Source organism: Pinus tabuliformis, chromosome 5_1 (assembly GCF_031772625.1).
Source record: "Pinus tabuliformis cultivar Carrire ecotype Pingquan chromosome 5_1, CPIR1, whole genome shotgun sequence".
Classification (NCBI taxonomy): Eukaryota; Viridiplantae; Streptophyta; class Pinopsida; order Pinales; family Pinaceae; genus Pinus; species Pinus tabuliformis.
The window spans coordinates 82,497,646-82,515,972 of NC_142305.1; the positions used below are offsets into that span (position 1 = coordinate 82,497,646).

The following is an 18,327-nucleotide window of genomic DNA, read 5'->3' on the forward strand; positions in this document are numbered from 1 at the left end:
GTCGGTAATACCGAAGAGAGAAGGAATCGTCGGATCACTACATATCGTGACCGTCGGATTGTAAGTTACAAAATGTACAAGGTAAAGAAACACACTTTACCTAACTCTATACTAGACCAAGTTGTACTTAACTATTTCCTATGTGTCAGAATATCCTAACATCCCCCCTTAAGAACAACTTGGGATAGGATTGAAGGATTTACAAATATGACACAATAGGAGAAGGAAGGAGGCACTAGAGCCTATCCCCCCTTAGTGACAACTTCCTGAACTCCAACCATAAATCGAAGTTTAGTGAACTTCGTCTCTGTGAGAGCCTTTGTAAAGATGTCTGCAACTTGATCATCTGTTGAACAATATTGCACTTCAAGAACATGGTCATGAATGAGCTTTTTGATGAAGTGCATGTGCAGTTCAATGTGTTTGCCGCGCTGATGTTGGACTGGATCTTTGCATACCTGAATGGCACTTTGATTATCACACCAAAGTGTAGTCAGATGCTGCTGCTGAAAGCCAAACTCTGACAGGATTTGACGAAGCCACAAGGCTTCCTTACTAGCTTCTACGGCACCACGATATTCTGCTTCTGCTGAAGAAAGAGAAATGGCACCTTGTTTCTTGCAAGCCCATGTAATAGGTCCTGAACCAAGAGTGAACACATAACCTGCAATAGACTTCCGATCATCACGGTCACCAGCCCAATCGGAATCAGTGAAACCAACCAATAGAGGAGATGCTGCGGCACTGTAATGAATCCCAAACTGAACTGTACCTCGAACATAACGAAGTATTCTTTTAGCTGCTTTCCAATGACTTTCACGTGGGTTTTGCATAAACCGAGCAACAAGGCCAACGGCAAAGGAAAGGTCAGGTCGAGTATGGGTTAGATACAGAAGTTTTCCTACAAGTTGACGGTATAAGGTAGCATCAACTTCAGGAGAAGTACAAGTGACTGAAAGTTTGACTCCAGACTGGAAGGGAGAAGGGGCTGGCTTACAGTCTTCCATGTGAAAATGGCGTAGAATATCACAGGCATACTTGGACTGGGAAAGGGAAATACCCTCCTTGGATTGCAAGACTTGAAGACCGAGAAAATAATGTAAGTGTCATAAGTCTGTCATTTCAAACTTCCTTTTAAGGCTAGACTTCACATGGTTTATAAGGTTGGGATCACTACCAGTCAGGATAAGATCATCAACATAAAGAACAAGAATGATAAGAGACTTGCCCACTTTCTTGGTGTAGACAGTATTGTCAGAATGACACCTAGAGAAGCCAGATTCTAAAAGAAAGTTATCCATTTTCGCATACCAAGCTCCAGGAGCTTGCTTGAGACCATAAAGGGATTTCTTAAACCGACATACAAGGCTGGAGTCTGTTTTTATGAAGCCAATGGGTTGTTCCATGTAGATTTCTTCATGCAAGTCCCCATGCAAGAAGGCAGATTTAACATCCATCTGATGGACTTCCCATTTGAACGAGGCAGCAAGGGAAAGAACAAGGCGGATAGAGTTCATTTTGGCAACAGGGTAGAAGGTTTCAGTGTAGTCAATGCCTTCAACCTGTGAAAAACCTTTAGCAAACAAGACGAGCTTTATGTTTATCAACTTTCCCATCTGGTCCATACTTGGTTCTGTAAACCCATTTGCATCTAACAAGTTTTCGTCCCTTTGGTAGAGGAACAAGATCCCATGTATCATTTGTCAATAATGAATGATATTCTTCATTCATAGCTGCTTCCCAATCTGGATGGCCTGAAGCTTCTGCAAAGGTGTCAGGATCATAATTTACTGGAGCTTGAGCCAGTAAAGAAGAGGCTCTGTCAAACTGAGAACGTGTGCGTCGCTGATCTGTAGGATCACCAGCAAGATCACCTGCTGCATCTCGAGTAGCACGAACCCCTTTTGGAAGCTGAGGAGCTGAAGGAGGATCCTGAGATGGTGGGGGAGGATTGTCATCCTCACTTTCATCATCTGAAGAAGAAATTTTTTCAAAAGTAGAAGAGATAGGGAGAGGTGGCACATCCGTCGGACTAGGCTCGCAGGTCGATATATTTTCATCAAATTTTACATCTCTTCTAATGATAACATTTTTGGACTTAAATGGAATAAGTCTATAGCCTTTGACATCTTCAGAATATCCAACAAAAGTACATTTTTCACTCTTAGGTTCTAAAGCTTTATGCTTTTCATCTGGAATATGGGCCTACGCTTCACTTCCAAAAACACGAAAGTGACTGACATCTGGTTTGATTGAGCTCCATGCTTCTTCTGGAGTGATATTCTTTAAAGCCTTAGTAAGAGTGTGATTTATTATGTAATTTGCACAGTTAATTGCTTCTGCCCAAAAACTAAGACCAAGTCCTTTAGATTGTAGCATACTATTAGCCATTTCCTTTAAGGTGCGATTCTTCCTTTCAGCTACACCATTTTGTTGTGGAGTATATGGAACAGTATGTTGCATTTGAATTCCATTCTCAGTGCAAAAGTTGATGAATGTGTTTTTAACATATTCTCCGCCATTATCAGATCTTAGCTTAAGAATTTGATGTTCAGATTGTTTTTCAACAAAGGCCTTGAAGGCCAAAAATGTGTTAAATACTTCACTCTTGAGTTTTAAGAAGTATACCCAAGTGCGTCTGGAGAAATCATCAATGAAAGTTAAGAAATACTTGCAGCCAGAGAATGAAACAACTGGAAGTGGACCACATAAATCACTATGCACAAGCTGTAAAGGGGCTGAGGCGTGCCAAGAGGCACGTTTTTCAAAACTGTCCCGATGATGTTTTCCGAGTACACATCCGGAACAAACACCATCTCTGCAAGATACCATAGGAAGACCTGTCACCATATTTTCTTTACATAGATGTTGAAGGGAGCGATAGTTTAAGTGACCAAATCGCTCACGCCAAAGTTTGCTCACTTCATCGTTATGAGCAACAAACACTGAGGGAAGATTTGATGACCCAAAGTTGTGAAACTTATACAACCTTGTAGAATCATCAGCAATGCCAGTAGCTAAAATCTGTTTAAGATCTCTTAGGTCCTTGATTACAACATCATGAGGTGAAAATTCAACAATTTTACCTTCACCTGAATGGGTTATCTGATATACAGATAGAAGGTTGCAGGATAAGGTTGGAACACATAACACATCATTAAACTAACCATTGTCTAGATGAACAGTTCCAGTCCCTACAACACTAAGAGATCTATCATCACCAACATATATATTTTTGGTGTTACAATCATTTAAAGAAGAAAACATGGCTTTGTTTTTTGCCATGTGATAAAAAGCTCTAGAATCAATGAGCCACTCATGAGAATGAGAAGAGGAAGATACATTTAGTGCATAGCCAGACCGAGATGCTTGACAACCACACGCAGAAAGTGCCATTCTTGAAGATGAAGTTGAAGTTGAAGAATGCTCCAAATGGATGTTATGTTTCTTCATCGCTGCTTCCAAGGCTTCCATCTTCTTAAAGCATTTGGATTCTAAGTGGCCATCTCGATTACAAAAGTTGCAATGTCTATCAGTCTTCTTCCATTTGTTTTTATTTGTCTTATCATTTTGTTGAAATGATTTTTCATTTTGAGGCTGAGATTGCTTAGGACCCTTGTTTGGTTTAGGACCATTCTTTTTAGGATATGACTTCCTAGAATTCTTTGAATTTGGTTGCTGCTGGGCGGCTAACGCTTTCTTGGAAGAGTTTCCAAGATTAAGAAGACCAAGGTGTAAAAGCTTTTCTTGTTCTCTTATTAAAGAATCACAAAAAGAGTTAAAGGAAGGGGACTTGTAGTCTGTTCCTTAAGAAATGAAGGCTTCTCTTGTAGAATGGAAGGTGGAAACAAACACAGAGTAGGCTGGTCCTAACTTAGTAAGAATGGAATAGATAAGGTTACTATCTTCTTTCTTAACCTTAACACCTTCCAAGAGATATCTAAGGGTCTTGAACTTGAACAAGAAATCTTCAATGCAAGAAAAATTATTAGGGTCCAATGTAAGCAATTCATTTTCAAGTTGATGGGCTCTAAGTTCATTTTTAATCCCAAAAACTTTATTGATTTGTTTCATTGCTTCATCAGGAGTATCAAGTTCTGTAATATGGAATCTAAGATCTGGAGAAATAGACATCCCTATCAATCCACGTGCTTGATCTTGTCTATTTTCCCATTTAGCAGCCTTATCTTCATCCTTCGGTTTCTTTTCTTGGCCTGAGGCTATTCTGTAGAGACCTTTACTTCTAAGTAAATCCTCAATGTAGGACAACCATTGGAAGTAGTTGGTGCTGTCAAGGGTAACTTGGTATTGACTTTCCATTTCAACGGAAACTGAAGCTAAAGATGTTGAAACTAAGTGTTCCAATGGATAGATCTCGAAAAATTAGGCTAGTTTAAAAAAACGGCTCTGAAAACGGCTTCCGGATGAAGAAGTTATGGCTTTTTTAAAAAAGTTGATGAAGTCGCCGACGAAGTGCGGGAATGTGCGGAAATGAAAAAATCCGCCCCCAAAAAATGGAGACTTGAACCCAAGACCTCTACTCTCATAAATTAGCTTTGCACCAAGTGAGCTATACAAAAATTTTGAGAGAGAGATAGAGAGAGGGGGGGGTTGATGCTTTGGGTTGCGTGCTTGCTTTGAGAAGGCTCTTTTTCCCTACAAAACACAAAATCCAACACGGACATACAAAAAAAACGAACCTTGCGGCTCGAAGTTAGCTTTAGCCGAAAAACTAAATATTTTCAAAAATGAACCTTGCAGCTCAAAGTTAGCTTTAGCCGGAAACTAAATATTTTCCTCAATGTTTCTGATTTTCCGAGATCACACTAAGGCGCAGGGGAAAAGAGCATACGCATGAGAAAAATCCTTCCTTTCTGTTTCTGATTTGCCCAGATCGCACAGAGTCGCAGGGCAAAGAGCATACGCAGAAATGAAAAGTATAGATCCGATAATAAAAAAAAGCTAAATAAACCGAAACCGAAATAAACAGAGAGAAAATAACTGTAAACTGCAAATAAACACTGTATACCTCCAGATCTTAAAAATGACGCAGCTAGGGCTACCGGAAACCTTTTCGCGTGAAACGAAAGGGGTTCCTCACTAGAACAGATGCTCCCAACACAATAGAGCATTCCTCTCGGCCCGAAAGTAGTCAGAAACAGTAGATCTGGGAAACAACAGTTGGATGCAGTTCTACCGGCTTCAGATTTGGATCACCAATGGACGCGGCCCTCAAATAGCTCTGATACCATGTAGGAATTTACAGGGTAAGTTCCTCAGACAGAACACCAAAGGACACCGCTCACAAACAGATCATAGATCAATACACCAGTATTTTGACGTGGTTAAAACCCTCAAAGAGGGAAACAGTCCACGGCCTGAGCCAACGCGGCCACTTCAGGCAATTTATTAATAAAAGAATGAAAATTTACATATGCTTCTCTCATAGACGGATTACCCTACAAATGACCCTCCATGCGCTTTAAATAGAAATCATGGACCAATCGGGTGTCAAGCCACGGATCAAGTGTCGGTAATACGAGGGGAGAAGGAACCGTCGGATCACTATATATCGTGATCGTCGGATTGTAAGTTACAAAATGTACAAGGTAAAGAAACACACTTTACCTAACTCTATACTAGACCAAGTTGTACTTAACTATTTTCTATGTGTCAGAATATCCTAACAATAATATGCATGTTCTCCGATTGAAACTGGTGATTCTGTCATGAAAGACTGGGAGGTAGCTGAAGTCATCACAGATAAGGTTTACATTCTGAGGAATCACTCGCTTCGTTGCCATTGAATGGACCTACAAAAACACATTTCTTGTCTTTGACCAAACCCACCTGTTGACATCTGTAAAATACTTGGAACAAGCATTGCCAATATAGAGCCTCAAATATATTATCATGTAAATATGGAACGGTCCTAGAGCTGCCTTCTGTCATTTCAATCCTATGGAGCTCTGCCTTCTGTCATTTCAATCCAATGGAACTCTAATTTAAACAGCCTACGTATGTAGCGTATAGTGGCACAACGGTAACCTATCTGACAAGTGTTATAAACGTGTCGATGAGAAACAGAGTGTGAGAGAAGAAGGATCAACATGGAGATTCATCACGTGACTTCCCACCGTGTTATTTTTCTATGAATCCATCATCTGCTCATTACTTGCAGAATTCATCCCTCAACTTCAGAAAAAATTAGGGAATACAGGAAGATAAACGGTGCTTAGCCTTGGTGAATTCAACTGTATTGATACAGTGAAATAATCACTGGTAATTTGAATATGGCTGCAGATCTGAGATGGGGAGTTATTAATGTGGTGGTGTTGGTTATCTTGGCGGGTTTTCCCATGACCATATGGCAGGCCACTTCAGTAGAGTCCGATCAGAACAAGGCGGATAAATTAGCAGAAAACAGCAAGATTGGATATGTAAAGGAGAAGGCCGGAGAGGCTATGGAAACCAGTGAGAAGGCAGTCGAAGGCGCAGGTACAGCATCGTGGGATACAGTCAAAACTTGGGCCAACGTGGCCTCTGAGAAATTGCCTAAATCCTTCAGTTTCAAGAACACGGCAGAGCCGGCTTCCCAGTAAGACCTAGAATAGAAATTTTATATGGTCATGTTTAATTTCATTTAAATGCACAAATTCATGCACAAATTCATGTGGGATTGATTAATTTGATTGCAAGAGTAACTGATCATCTGTTGATATTGTTGACAGTGATTCTCATGGTACAGCTGAAACAGTGAAGGAAACAGCAACCAAGGGCTATGAAATTGGAAAGAAGGCAACCCAAGATGTTATAGACAATGCAGGCCAGGCTGCACAGAAAATAGGGCAGAAGATCAAACAGACTGCAGGGGAGCTCTAAACAAGTCCCCTTCATAGATATTTATCATTGATATCTTCAGAGCAATTTCTGCTCTGGTTACAGTGAGTCTCATTAGCGAATAACAGGGAGTGTTAGTGTGAGCATATCCACAAACAGATCTATCTCTGTTTAACAGTGATTCCTATTTGTAGCTGTATATGGTATCGGTATTTTCATCTTGTTAATCACTCTGTGCAAAGAAATGTGGACTTCTTTGCCCATCGATTCCTCAAATAATCCAGAGTTCTGTTTTGGGTTTCTCTTTTGAACTTTAAAGTTCTCTGTTTGTTTAAACTGAAACTAGCTTTTAATGGCTTCTTCCTAATCTATATATAAGTCAATTCCTTTGCGTTTTAGTTCTTGAAGTTAAAAATGATATCAATGATCTGAAATATGTTTTATTGAAGAATTAGCCCCACTCATTTATTAGTCTCTTTCTTATTTCAAAAGGGAAAGGGACTGTACTCTTGGTGAATTATAATATATTTCAATTCCTCATTTGTTCAAGAGGAGAGATGATTAGGCAAGCTTCCAAATTGGTAAGGCCTCCTGCTAAATAGATGTGGCAATAGAATGAGAATAAATTAGAGCATGTTTTCCAAAATAATACAATACAATGGCTATAAACAAGTATCTGCAATTTACAATTTATTGTTTCAATCTATTTTTGTAAAATAAAGGTATTGAACCCTACAATCAACAATCTTGATTGTTTTCTTAAATAAAGACTTTTAACAATTATTTGAAGAAATACACTGAAATTGAACAGCAACGACATACAATTTCTGCTTTTCAACCTCATCCCTAATCACCCATTTCTGCTTTTCAACCTCATCCCTAATCGCCCAACAGATCATGTTACTGATGTGATTTAAAGTACTGCTATTCACTTTTATGTTCAGAACTGCATGTTAAGTGATCATATTGGTGTTTTAGAAAATCTGAACACTGTTGATTCAAATACTTCACTAAACTGAAAGAACATGGAATTAAGAAGGGGAAAAACTGCAAGAACTACATTTAGGAAGAGGGAAAAAACTGCAGTAGGAAGAGGGAAAAAGCAGGGAGACAAAAAGCAAAAAGAAAAGGGAAAAAACTGCAAGAACTGCATTTAGGAAGAGGGAAAAGACAAGGTACATGGAATTAAACAAAGCTTTACAAAGGCACTCTCAGCTAGAGATAAAGATAAGGCACATGGAATTAAAAACAAAGGTTTACAAACGCACTCTCAGCTAGAGATACAGATAAGGCACATGGAATTAAAATCAAAGCTTTACAAATGCACTCTCAGCTAGAGATTCTTCTAAACCAGACACAGTTACTTTTCAGAATGCACTCTTCTTGTGGGTGGCACAGTTACTTTTCAGAATGCACTCTCTTGTGGGTGGTCGGGTGGTCTTTTGCTGTTCGCAGCAATCTTGATATGGCATTGGGGTGTGGGTGTCGTTTACTGTTCGCAGCAAATCTGATATGGCATTGGGATGGGGTCAAATCTGATATGGCATTGGGGTGGGGTCATACTCATCCTTTTTCTTCTTCCTTGCTAGGTGTTCTCTTTTGCTTCTTGTTGCTCCTTGCTCATCGCAGCAAGAAGAAGTACGCTCTCTTTAGCGACGTGTTCTCTCTTTTGCTTCTTGTGGCTCCTTGATAAGGTTTTCCTTTTCTTTTGCTAATGGCTTCTAAATGGATAATTATAAAAAATCACATAACATTTAAATTAAATAAACATAACATTGAAATGAAATAAGAATTAAATGAATTAAATGATTTTCCTTTTCTTTTGCTAATGGCTTCTAAATGGATAACTATAAAAAATCACATAACATTTAAATTAAATAAACATAACATTGAAATGAAATAAGAATTAAATGACTCTTAAGAACAGATAAGAATTAAATGAATTAAATGGCTCTTAATAACAGATAAGAACAGCTAAGAAATCAAATCAGATACGAACAGTAGCAGATAAGAACAGCTAGGAAATCAAATCAGATAAGAACAGCTAAGAAATCAAATCAGATACGAACAGTATAATTAGCAATTCAATCGCTCCAAAAAGTGAAAATCTAAGAAATCAATAAGAACAAAATAACAACTAGCAATTCAATTGCTCCAAAAGGTGAAAATCTAAGAAATCAGATAAGAACAAAGGTGAAAATCTCCGAAAGGTGAAAATCTAAGAAATCAGATAAGAACAAAGGTGAAAATCTCCAAAATCTCCAAAAGGTGAAAATCTAAGAAATCAGATAAGAACAAAGGTGAAAATCTCCAAAAGGTGAAAATCTAAGAAATCAGATAAGAACAAAGGTGAAAATCTAAGAAATCAGATAAGAACAAAATAACATCTAGCAATTCAATTGCTCCAAAAGGTGCAAATCATTTAAGAAATCAGATAAAGAACAAAATATTGGAGCAAATCATTTAAGAAATCAGATAAGAACAAAATAACTAGCAAAAAGGTGTAAATCTAAGAAAACAAAATTGCTCCAAAAGGTGTAAATCTAAGAAAACAAAATAACTAGCAATTTTGCTCCAAAAGGTGCAAATCTAAGAAATCAGAGAAAGGTGTAAATCTAAGAAAACAAAATAACTAGCAGTTGCTCCAAAAAGTGCAAATCTAAGAAATCAGAGAAGAACAGTATAACTAGCAATTGCTCCAAAAGGTGCAAAGAGAGGCCAATATGTTTTTTAGAAAAAGTATAACTTGCAATAGCAACAAAAGGTGCAAAGAGAGGCCAATAGGTTTTTTAAATTGGAAAGTCTCACAAAATTATACTAGCAATTGCTCCAAAAGGTGCAAAGAGAGGCCAATACATTTTTTAGAAAAGTATAACTAGCAATTATCCCAAAAGGTGCAAAAAAGAGGCCAATAGGTTTTTTAAATTGGAAAGCGCCAAAAAATGCAAAGAGAGGCCAATGAAAAATAGTATGAAAATTGAAAATTGGAAAAATGGTATAAGGAAAGAGAGGCCATATACCATATGTATTGGCAAATTTAAATTTTATATAAATATTGTAAAAGATGATATTTATATATAATTCTTTAAATTATATATATATATTCTAGAGCTCAATTAAAATGATTGGATTATAAAATCTACACTCTAACTTATATTATTAATTAATATTTTTTTCTAGAAATTAATAAAAATTTATTTACAGTTTATTTTAGTTTACATATGAATGTTAAGTGGTGATATTTCAATTTCATATATAATCCAAATTAAAATACAGAATAATGAAACTTTGTAATGAAGATTAAACCTTAGATGAATAAAGGCATACAAAGGCCATAAAAAAGCTTTTCAAAAGGCAATTTTGTGTGCATTTTTTCCAATAGCATAAAACACATAGATTATCTTAAACTGTGGCATACAAGAAAACCGCAAATGGCAACAATAGAGTTAGTCAAAAATTGATAATTACTTGGAAAAGTTGAAAATTAAGCCCTTGAATAGTTTGCAAAAGGAATATCTAACCAATCCACAAAACTGAACAAGATTGGTAAAATCGTAACAAAACTTTTCCACCAACACTTAGTCTAAAAAGCCCACAAATTAGCTCGGAAAATAATGGAAATTCTGGCAAGATTATGACAAAATCCTGTAGAATTCTTTTGAAAATTTAAGTTAAAGCTATCAAACTTCAGGGTTTTGGGTGCCCCAAGGGTTCTTGATGGTGCTAAATCCATTTCCACCATTCAAACACTCCAACATTTTGATTTTAAAAAAAAATACCAAACAAATTTTCTGTGTTTCCCATTTAAATTTTGCATATGTTTTTTAAACATTTCCCAAAATTTTAACACTACAAAAATGTTTTGTTACTAATTTCAACACTAATGAGCTTTGAACCAAACAAATCAGAGAGCCGGCCTTGATAACCTCCAATTTGGTTAAATAAACATCTATCTTAAAAAAATAATTTAAATTGGTGAGAACAACCTTCAAACATACGCCCCATAATTTTTAGTTGCCAACACTCTAGCAAACCTCCTTGGATATGCACTAGCCACTTTGACCTTAAAGTTTTCCTCAAGCAGTGCCCAGAATTGGAGTGATTCTCCAAATCACATAGACACTTCTCAATGTGCTTCTATCAGCACCTTGTCACTAGAAATAACCTAGTCTTGATATAAAAGTAAATTGGTTAAATATCTTTCATCCGGATACCTACCATAAGATGCATGTTCTCCTGTTGAAACTGGTGATTCTGTCATGGAAGACTGGGAGGTAGCTGAAGTCATGACAGATAAGATTCACATTCTGACGAATCACTCGCTTCGCTGCCATTGAATGGGCCTACAAAAACACATTTCTTGTCTTTGACCAAACCCACCCTTTGACATCTGTAAAATACTTGGAACAAGCATTGCCAGTAAAGAGCCTCCAACTGAGCTACCAAAAGGATTGAAATGACTGCTGAAACCCATGTGTTCCATTCCTTCCATGACTGCTGCAACAGGGATGGCATGGATACAGATTTCTTCAACTTCAACAAAATGTTTGCCTTGAGCAGATGGCAGCCGAATAGTCAGAGACATTCACGGCTTAGCATTTACTATCTCAATTTTTGCCTTGTAGAATGTCTTTTCCGGCCTTAAATTGTTTGCGAAAAAAGGAGGGATTGAATTATCCTCTTGTCTAGCTTCTTCAACCCGTTTGTTTTCTTTTGAACATTCAGATGTGCTTACTGTTCCCATGTTCTCTTCTAGAGAATGCACTTGAAAATATATGTTACTAGTAGGATGTTCATGCCCTGTCCTATCATTAAGATCTTTGATCTTCCAACGATCCTCATTAACTGATATTGCTGGTTTCTGGTTCATTGCACCTTCAATATTTTTCCTATCATTCAATATTTCAAGACAAGATGCAGCCCAAACCAAGGGAATCAGAAGGCTTTACATCAACCCAACTATCCTCATCACTGCTGGGAGACTCACCTTTAGTAATATCTTTTGGAAACTCATTCAGATCCCTCTGCAACGTGTTATGTGGGATCCCATCTTTCAGCTGGTCAAATATTGCCAAATTCTGCGTGTCAACTAATTCTATGTAAGGTTCCTTGACCTCTTCAAATACCTGAGTTCTATCTTCTTCCATTGAACTTGCAGAACTGTTGAAGGACCTATTCATGAGGCCAGCCCTCTTAAGTGGGTCACCTTTTTCTTCAGAAATAGTTTCTCCTTCACAGTTGGAATCGTAAATCCCTGTAGCATTTTCACAATGGACAGTGCAGACCATTGTCACTATGTAGGTCTGACAAACTGTATAATTCATACAGCTGGGCAGTACTTCTTAAGCAAATGCTGTGAACTTTGCATGGTCTTTCCATAAAATTGACTGCACCAAAAATGACATCCATAGATTTAGAGAAGCCTACACCACTGATTGAGAAAATCAAATCATGAAACTCTTCAAGAAACTCCCTTTCTAATTTTTCATTTCCAGGCCAAACAAATGAAAACATCCTCCTTACAATCAGAATCCCAGAACCCAAACATCTAAGACAAAATGGCAAATAAAACTTATTTATCAGCACGTGATAGACCAACCAAGACTTCAGGTAGAAACATTTAAATTGTTAATACTTGCAAAAAAAATTATTCAACAGGATTCCAGAAAGTTGGAATCTAATAAAATAGACTAGAAACCGCCCTAAAACAAATCCATTCACCAGGAATCTAATCAAAGTTTGATAAATCAAAACATAATTAATATTTCTGCAGCTCTAATATATCATACACCATAGCATTTCCCATGTTTAATGTGTTTCGCCCATCATGTGCGTCAAGATATGTATCATGTGCGTCAAGATATGTATCGCTGAGATTCTTGAGGGATTTTACGTGCCTTAAAGAGTCTCTACATTTTTTAAATTGTTTTTCAGTAGTTGTACGTTTGAATGAAAACAATGTGCTTTTCTGTTCTGCTCTCTTAATTCCCTTGGTGTTGCCTTTAAAGCATAATTATTGAGAAAACCGTATAAACTAGTTAGTGAGCCTTATGAAAAGTAACAACGCTAAACCATAGAAGCCCGCTTGGTCATATATGAAAGTTGCATTACCCAAATTGAATTTGAAGTTTGCTTGATGCAATATCTATAGGAGTCATGAGTTTTGTCATTTAGTAAATTACTCTAGGTAAGTTAGACATCAAGAATCAATCAACTCCTAGGACTTGGAGAATGAATAACAGGTTTGCAGGTTCTTCAGCTGTCTAAAATTTGGAATATACATGTGAACTGAAGTTGTGGCGTTTGTCATGATTAAGTCAATGACAAGCATTGATCTGTCATATGATCACACTGACTCCTGAATTCCGTACAATTCTTGGAATTGATATCATTTTTTCTCTTTTGATTGTTTGCATGTGTTCCTTCATCCTTACCAAATTATTTAGGGGCCGCTTATATGCCACGTACCTTTATAAGCTCTTCACTTGCAGTTACATTTCCCACAGGACCATCATTCCAGAGAGATACATATTAAACTTTCTTAACACCGTGATTCTTAGCATTACTTGAAGCACATTTTTAACCAAAATGGCTAGATTCATAGCTTGTTGTATGACTTACAAAGGAGTACACGCAGTTCCGAAGATCTCAAGGCAGTTGCAGAATGACTCCTTCCAACTACACAGGGATATACAAGGGGTTCTGACACTGGAAGTGGATATGATTTTCCTTGCCTTGCAATCGGTATAAGTAGCAACTGTAACCATGGATATAGCATACTACTCCAGTATTTGATCGCTAGTGTGATTGTGAGTTATGTTGGAAAATGTTTCTATAGATAAGGGTAGGAATTTGCTACAATGATCTCTTGTTTTTTCTCCAACTGCATTCTGTAGATGCTCCAACAGTATGCTCAAAAATTCCTTCTGCCATTTCCTCACGGAATCCAATCTGTAGCCTAGCTACCAAACACATGAAGACGTGACATGATGTACAAATTTCATGTTTCAGAATCCCGACTCATCTAAGATGCACAACATATTCTGGTTCTGTTTTTCCATATTTAAAATCTTACCTTCCAATTCAAAAAATATCACCATATTTCACAGCATTCTGCGTAAGATTTGGCAAAATTTCATACGAGCTTTCTAAAAATGACCTTAAATATATCTTAAATACGCATTTATGTCAAAAATGTTGCACAAACTTCTTTGGTTTTCAACTTTCAAATTTATGTTTTTCTATTAGGTGGAAAGGGGCTAAAAGAGAGGGGAAATGAGTCGTTTTTATCTTTTTCTGTAGTTGCTGATTGTTGTAAAACACTGTTGGTTGTTTGAGATATTTGGATGGAATTTTAAAGAGAGGTGGACTATGATGGCTTTACTTATGGGGAGTATTTGGAGTCTTCTAAATGGATCTGAGGTCAACCTGAAGGAGATTTTCTGTGATTTCCTGTTCAGCAGGTTCATTTTTCCTTTTGACAAGCTGCTATGAAAATCCTTCTTCTGCAAATGAGCCCTTCCCTTCCTTCTAGTTATGTTGGATTTGTATTTTCACATCTTAGCAAAAAATCTTTTACAATTTGCAATATTGATTTATTTCTATTTTTGTTATCTGTATTGCAACTTCTTAACACAATATGTTCTCTTACAAATGATTTGAAAAATTGATTTACTTCTATTTTTGTTTCTCTGTATTTCAACTTTTTCACACAATATCCTTTTGTCTTCCAATTCTGATTTACAGCCTGTTACATCCAAGTCCAAGTTAGTTTACCAATGATTTTGCAAAAATTGATTTATTTCTATTTTTGTTTGTTTCTTTTTATCTTCGCAGGGACTACTTACCATAAAGAAACAAATCATTTTAAAAAACTGAGGTGAATAGCAGGTGCATAGAGTACTATAGCATTTTATTTAACAAATCTTTAAAAAAAAAAATAGCAACTTTTTATCCTGTTCATGGAAAAATATCTGGACAAAACCAAAAAAACGTCATCAAAATAAGTGGGATACTCAAAAACGTACCAGCAACAGCTTGAATCCACATTTTCTACGACCCTGTACCCTTTCCCTTGTTTGATTCTTCAGTAACCATGGTCAAGCTGTCGAGCTCCTTCATGGCAGATTCCATTGCATGGAGAACCATCTTCTTCACCTCCAACTTGTCTTCTTTCGCCCTGTGGCCCTTGGGAAGCAAGCGGAACTCCTCAACCGAATACATTCCTGCAAATTCTCAGGTGATACAAAATCAAGGGAAACTTTAATACATGACTTGAGGTTTCGAACTTGATGAGGACACCCAGCTGGAATAAAGACTGCCTCGCCAAGATGTTGTTCAAATATCCGTGCCTCTACTCCATATTCCTCTTTCAGCTTCCTCTTATGCTCAGCGTTCAGGTAAAAAGTCTGATCATGAATTGGATGAATAACCTCTTCAAGACACTGATTGTTAATGTGCCTGAATTCTCTTTTGTGTTTCTCCAAATAAGCACACAATTTGGGTACATCCTCTCTCCGAAAAAGATCCCATAGAGCACCTCCAAATTCCGAGTTCAGGTTTTCCATCTTCTCTGAAATCTCTGGCAGCCCATCAATTTGCCTGTACTTTTGTCTCAATTTCTCTATCTGATTTTGGTGGGAATCTGAGAAGTTGACCTGAGCAGTATGCATTATGACATTGATAGCATCAGAAATGTCACAGTGCAACTTAGTCATTGAATCCCCTCAAGTTCTTCCCTCGTGCCATAAGCTATGTATGTTTTGGGACCTAAATCAGCCTTCAAGCAGTGCGGTGGAAGTTTTGTGGCGAGATTTAGAATCCCAATTTTAGGATGGGTGTACTCCTTGAAAGGTAAGGAGTAGCCGCACCATGTCGTGGTAGATGCACCATGTCGTAGTAGGTGCTTTTCGAATAAATCTGCAGAAGGCCAATCCTTCAACTTCAGCATCTCAGGCCAGTGATTACGATGGCACCTTCCCATAGAGCACCTCCAAATTCCGAGTTCAGGTTTTCCATCTTCTCTGAAATCTCTGGCAGCCCATCAATTTGCCTGTACTTTTGTCTCAATTTCTCTATCTGATTTTGGTGGGAATCTGAGAAGTTGACCTGGGCAGTATGCATTATGACATTGATAGCATCAGAAATGTCACAGTGCAACTTAGTCACTGAAGCACACAGAACATGGATGTGAATCTCTTAATTCCATTGGAAATTGACAATTCCTGGCAACTTTTTGTGCTTTTTTCTCTATGTTTGCAACCCAATTTGTCCCAGACTGCGTGCACTTTGATTCTAACAATTTCTTTGCACAACAACAACGTGGACATGGGATTGAAAGATCAGAATTAACTTTAAAATCAGGCAATCGTGCAGATTCCAGCTGACCCGTCATTTCTTTTTGTTCAGCATCCTCCTCATTTTCTGCCTCGGCATTCTCAACTGATCCCTTCCCTAAATCACCTCCAGGCTGTGACCCTTCCCGAAGCTCACGACAATAAGACAGACAAAGATCGTACTTACAGACTTCGCAGCTTCTGTGGAAACTTACTAAAGATGTATTGCAGTTGTCACAATAATGACGCTCATTTTCTTCCTCGCCATTAGCCTCGGGAATCTCCAGGGCTTCTACTGGTTTACTCTGAATCCTGGCCTCTGCCTCGAGTTCTAGCATTTGCTCAAGATGAATATAAGTGACCACGGGGAGGCCGCTGCAACTTACATTCTGGAGAAAATGGACCCTATCAGCTACCCCCAATGTCTGCACTCTAACCTCCGGAGTTCGCCCTAAACAAGCTTTGCAATTACAGTGCCCCCGACAAAAAGGACAGACCTGTGCAATTTCCTCTTCCGTTCGCGAAGGGTTCATTTTCGAATGCAGAGAAGACCGTACTTCTTTGGACATTTGGAACAATAGACCACCCTGCCTTTGTCATTTCTTTTAAACTGATGGCAATTCGTATTCGCAGTGTTCTGTGATGTTGCCTTGATTTTATTTTACACTGATGGCACTTCGTATTCGCAGTGTTCTGTGATGTTGCCTTCAATCTACCGAGAAAAATCACGGACTCCAGTATCAGGATCCATCCCCATCTGCAGTTTTCTGACAAATTTCTTGGTATTCTTAATCTTGGAAACATCAGGAGTTGTAATCTTCAACCCCTCGTAAATTCAGTGGCGCAGGCCATTTAGGCTCTGTGTTCGAAACCGGTGCACTGTACTTCAGAAAGCCATTTGTTGCTTCCTTATTGCGATCATCCTCATTAACATCATCTTCGTTACATGCATTCATTAGTTTCAAAACCCCAAATTCTGCCCCAATTTCTTCTTGCTCCTCTTTGACCTTGCGTTTCCGCCCTCTCTTCTTCTGACCACCCTCAATGCCCTCACCACCCTCAATGCCCTCATGTAACACGGTCCGGGGCTTCCTGACCGCTTCTTACCCTGGCCTCTGGTGCTCGCAGTGGCCTTGGACTCTTGTTGTTGCTGCAATTGACGTTTCTCGCATTCCGACATTGGTGTGTTTCTTGCATTCCCACATTGGTGGGTTTAAGCACTGCAATTCCACGGTCTGGGGCTTCCTGCCCGGCTTCCTGCCGTGGCCTCTGGAGCTCCCAGTGGCCTTGGGCGGCGGCTGCCGCAATTGATGTTTCTTGCATTTCGGACATTGGTAGGTTGAAGCACTGCAACTCCCAGCCCTGGGCCTGCCCCGCTTCCTACCCTGGCCTCTGATGCTCGCAGTGGCGTTGGACTGGTGTTGCTGCTCCAATTGATGTTTCTCACATTCTGACACTGGTGGGTTGAAGCACTGCGACTGCACAGCCCGGGGCCTGCCCCGCTTCCTACCCTGGCCTCCTACCCTGGCCTCTGATGCTCGCGGCCTTGGACTGCTGTTGCTGCTGCAATTGATGTTTCTCGCATTCCGACATTGGTGGTTTGAAGCTCTGCAACACAGCAACAACGCAGCCCGGGGCCTGCCCCGCTTCCTACCCTGGCCTCTAGTGCTCCCAGTGACCTTGGGCCGCTGTTTCTGCTGCGCGAATGATGGTTCTCGCATTCCGACATTGGTGCGTTGAAGCACTGCAACTGCTTAAAATCGCAGAGAGAACTCCGACGTTGGTGCGTTGAAGCACTGCAACTGCTTAAAATCGCAGAGAGAACTCCGACGTTGGTGCGTTGAAGCACTGCAACTGCTTAAAATCGCAAAGGGCATCCAAGCCCGTCTCTGCCGCTGGCGCCACATTGCTCTGAGTTCTTCTCGCAGCAATTTTGATTTTGCGAGCACTCTGGCGTCGTCCATTGTTCAGTGCCATAAACTCTCCTCCAGCTAAGAATTCCACTAAGAATTCAAACAAACACTCCGAGAACTCTAGCGTAAAAATGGTGCGCACACAGATGTCAAGCCGGAGAGCAGAAGAGTGCATTAAAAATATGTGCACAGATGTCAGAAACATGGCAAAAGTGTAGACGAAAACCAGAATCAGAAAC

General features: G+C 38.9%; 2 protein-coding genes across 2 annotated transcripts; one reads left to right on the top strand and one right to left on the bottom strand.

The window, feature by feature from the left end:
* Window positions 1-6,061: 6,061 nt before the first annotated feature.
* Window positions 6,062-7,158, top strand: LOC149163544 (uncharacterized). Its single transcript, XM_089431775.1, has 2 exons — window positions 6,062-6,598; window positions 6,732-7,158. The coding sequence occupies exons 1-2, from the start codon at window positions 6,294-6,296 to the stop codon at window positions 6,880-6,882; spliced, it is 456 nt and encodes a 151-aa protein (XP_089287901.1). The 5' UTR covers window positions 6,062-6,293; the 3' UTR covers window positions 6,883-7,158.
* An 8,250-nt stretch (window positions 7,159-15,408) lies between these two features.
* Window positions 15,409-17,411, bottom strand: LOC149163545 (lysine-specific demethylase JMJ27-like). Its single transcript, XM_089431776.1, has one exon. It carries the CDS (start codon window positions 16,742-16,744, stop codon window positions 16,001-16,003), a length of 744 nt encoding a protein of 247 aa, XP_089287902.1. The 5' UTR covers window positions 16,745-17,411; the 3' UTR covers window positions 15,409-16,000.
* Window positions 17,412-18,327: the final 916 nt, after the last annotated feature.

Bases quoted from the DNA above. Each gene is read 5' to 3' on its own strand.
- LOC149163544 (XM_089431775.1), top strand. From the start codon at position 6,294: ATGGCTGCAGATCTGAGATGGGGAGTTATTAATGTGGTGGTGTTGGTT. The intron at 6,599-6,731 runs GTAAGACCTAGA...TATTGTTGACAG, and splicing joins ACGGCAGAGCCGGCTTCCCA to TGATTCTCATGGTACAGCTG.
- LOC149163545 (XM_089431776.1), bottom strand. From the start codon at position 16,744: ATGTCCAAAGAAGTACGGTCTTCTCTGCATTCGAAAATGAACCCTTCG.